This window comes from Ursus maritimus, assembly GCF_017311325.1.
Source record: "Ursus maritimus isolate PB19 chromosome X unlocalized genomic scaffold, ASM1731132v1 scaffold_X1, whole genome shotgun sequence".
Taxonomy (NCBI): domain Eukaryota; kingdom Metazoa; phylum Chordata; class Mammalia; order Carnivora; family Ursidae; genus Ursus; species Ursus maritimus.
The window spans coordinates 3594349-3597069 of NW_024423319.1; the positions used below are offsets into that span (position 1 = coordinate 3594349).

At 35.5% G+C, this 2721-nt stretch overlaps 1 protein-coding gene across 2 annotated transcripts in view; it reads right to left on the reverse strand.

Annotated features, from left to right (window-relative positions):
* SMARCA1 (SWI/SNF related, matrix associated, actin dependent regulator of chromatin, subfamily a, member 1) overlaps positions 1 to 2721 on the reverse strand; it is a 76502-nt gene that overhangs the window by 62030 nt on the left and 11751 nt on the right. For both annotated transcript variants that reach the window (XM_040627212.1, XM_040627210.1), the window contains exon 6: positions 86 to 265. In XM_040627212.1, coding sequence (XP_040483146.1) covers positions 86 to 265 — 180 coding nt within the window. The remainder of the gene's footprint in view (positions 1 to 85; positions 266 to 2721) is intronic.

Here is a 2721-nt window from a genome sequence, read left to right on the forward strand (position 1 = left end):
AATGTCTTTATGGTAATAGTATGCAACTTAATCCCCAGAAATGATGTTATTCTTGATGGCCTCTTTAAACCTATTTCTCACTTACTCTCGCATCCTTGTCTCCAACGAAACAAATAACACGGAGAGATGGGACCCATCGCTTAAATTCATTCATCCAGTTGTATAAAGTAGACTTTGGAACTAACACCATGTGAGGTCCGGGAATGTTTCGGTAATGTTTCAGGTAACCAAGCAAAGCAATCGTTTGTAAAGTCTTACCAAGACCCTGTATTATCATTACAAAGAAAAAAATCCTGTTTATTTAATGAAACATTTATTTAATGAAAAAAATAACTGTTTATTTAATGTAACATTTTGTTAGTAATAACATTACAAAAGACATTTGCCAACTATGTCACATAGGAAAAGTTTAAAGACCTTTGTTTTTTTAAGTGAATAACCATTCCCATTTTTACTTACTGTGTACACAAAAAGAAACCAGGGACTTGCAGGCAGAAAGCGGCTTTGTTGTTCCTCTTAAAGGAGCAAGCAATTTATAAATAACTTTATAAATTTTTCTAGCGGCAAAATTAGGAATTTTGTGTGTATGCATTTCACACTCATTTCCTTTACCAGTCTGCTTAGATACTGGTCTTTCTTTCCCATTGTCCCCAACATTATTATAGCTCAGGCATGAAATACTCAGACTATGTATCTCAAGGGACTTGTGGCTCTCTGTACTTGCATCTCACACCCTTGAAGATCTATGGAACCATAAAAGAACAGAACCTAAAAGAACTCTGCAGCCAGAAAAGGCCTTAAAGATCACCTGGTCTGGTGAACTTTTTAAAAAATAGCATATTGAACACCACAAACCCGCCGCCTAACTGATGAGAAAGGGAACGATGTTCTATGCTGTGTGGCCTTTTAAAAGAGTTTCTGGGGGCACCTGGGTGGCACAGCGGTTAAGCGTCTGCCTTCGGCTCAGGGCGTGATCCTTGCGTTATGGGATCGAGCCCTGCATCAGGCTCCTCCGCTATGAGCCTGCTTCTTCCTCTCCCACTCCCCCTGCTTGTGTTCCCTCTCTCGCTGGCTGTCTCTGTCGAATAAATAAATAAAATCTTTAAAAAAATAAATAAATAAAAGAGTTTCTGGCTTTATCTCTATGTAAGGTATATATTTGCTTTTATGAACCTAGGCTTAAACTATTTTTATAGGGTTTATCCCATCTAATATTTCACTTAAAGAGAAGCATCAGAACTTCAAAATATTAAAATTCCTTAATCAAGTAATTCCATTTTTAGGAATCCTATGAAAATAATTTGAAAGGTGCAGAAAAACTAAATTACAAGGGTTCTCACAACAGTACTATTACATACCGTATGTACATATATATCAACCCATATATACTAAATATACACAATATATACTATATATACACTACACATCAATCCAAATGACCCACAATAAGCGAGGAGATGAAGAGAACTGTGGTAACTCCCCAGGATTAATTATTACGAATTAACAATTATTTTTACAAATATTTGAATTATGTAGAAAATATGTATGAATGTGAAGAAATCAGAATACCAAATTATATGTACAATATGATCTCAACTATGTAAAATAAATACATCTGGAGTTAAAATACTAAAATGAAATATGCCAAAATGTCAACTGCGATTATTTCTAGATAGCATAATTATAATTTACTTTCAATTTTTTGATTTTTTTCCAAATTTTCTATACTCCTTATTAAAGTATCTTACCCTTTTTTTAATAATTAAAAAGTATCTGGTGTCAGCATAAATTCAGTGTGAAGGATCTTTAGATCCTTTAGACAGGCTGCAGCCAAGAGCTTGGGGCAAATAATCCTGGTCTTTCTGTTATCTAATTAATCAAGCTACTCCCGCTCTGAGCTAACTGTAGTCTTCAACCCAGAATACTAAATATAAGGAGCTACAGACCCTTGATTTAAAGGACCTCCTGCCACACACCTAACAGTTGCTCAGCATCTTTGGGATCAACTACTACGCTATATGTTATAGAGCGTAAATAGTCATGTGGCTCTTCTGGATAAGAGTGATTGCAAATATGGCTCCAAAGTCACATAAAAATGAGTATCGCTGGGTCATAAAGATCTAGAAGTACCTCCCTGCCCTTTCTTAAATCCCATCTTATTCATTTGGTCTAAAAATACCAATCTAGGCCTTCACGTATTCCCCTTATCTGAATTAGCATCTTAAATGGCCTTACTTTTTCTCTTCGATCATTTTATTTATATGCCCATCACTCCTTAGCTTTCTTCCCAGGTCCCACCTGGTACTCTGCTATATCAGGACTCAACATTGCTCTTTACTTTTTTTTCTTTAATCCATCTATTCACTTTCTGACTGCTCACACATTGAGGAGCTTACATTCATTCATTCAGGCTTTCATCATTTATTGTTTGGTTTATTCATTCACTCATCTACTCTTTGGTTTATATACCCCCACCTCATTACCAAAAGGATTTCAGGTCACCTAGAAAGAAAATATGTTTCAGGTGGCCTACAATGAAAACATGGAATATAAATTAATGGTAAAATAGAAATAAAGAAGGGCAAAGGAAAGATAAGAAGATATAGAATAGGAAAAGGCACAAAAGACTAGCCATTATGTTACACAGGGTCTCCATTTTGGCATTGATTTTGGCTCTGGGCTTCCTGGAAGCCAAAGTGCAAATAAAAACAAAAGTACAAG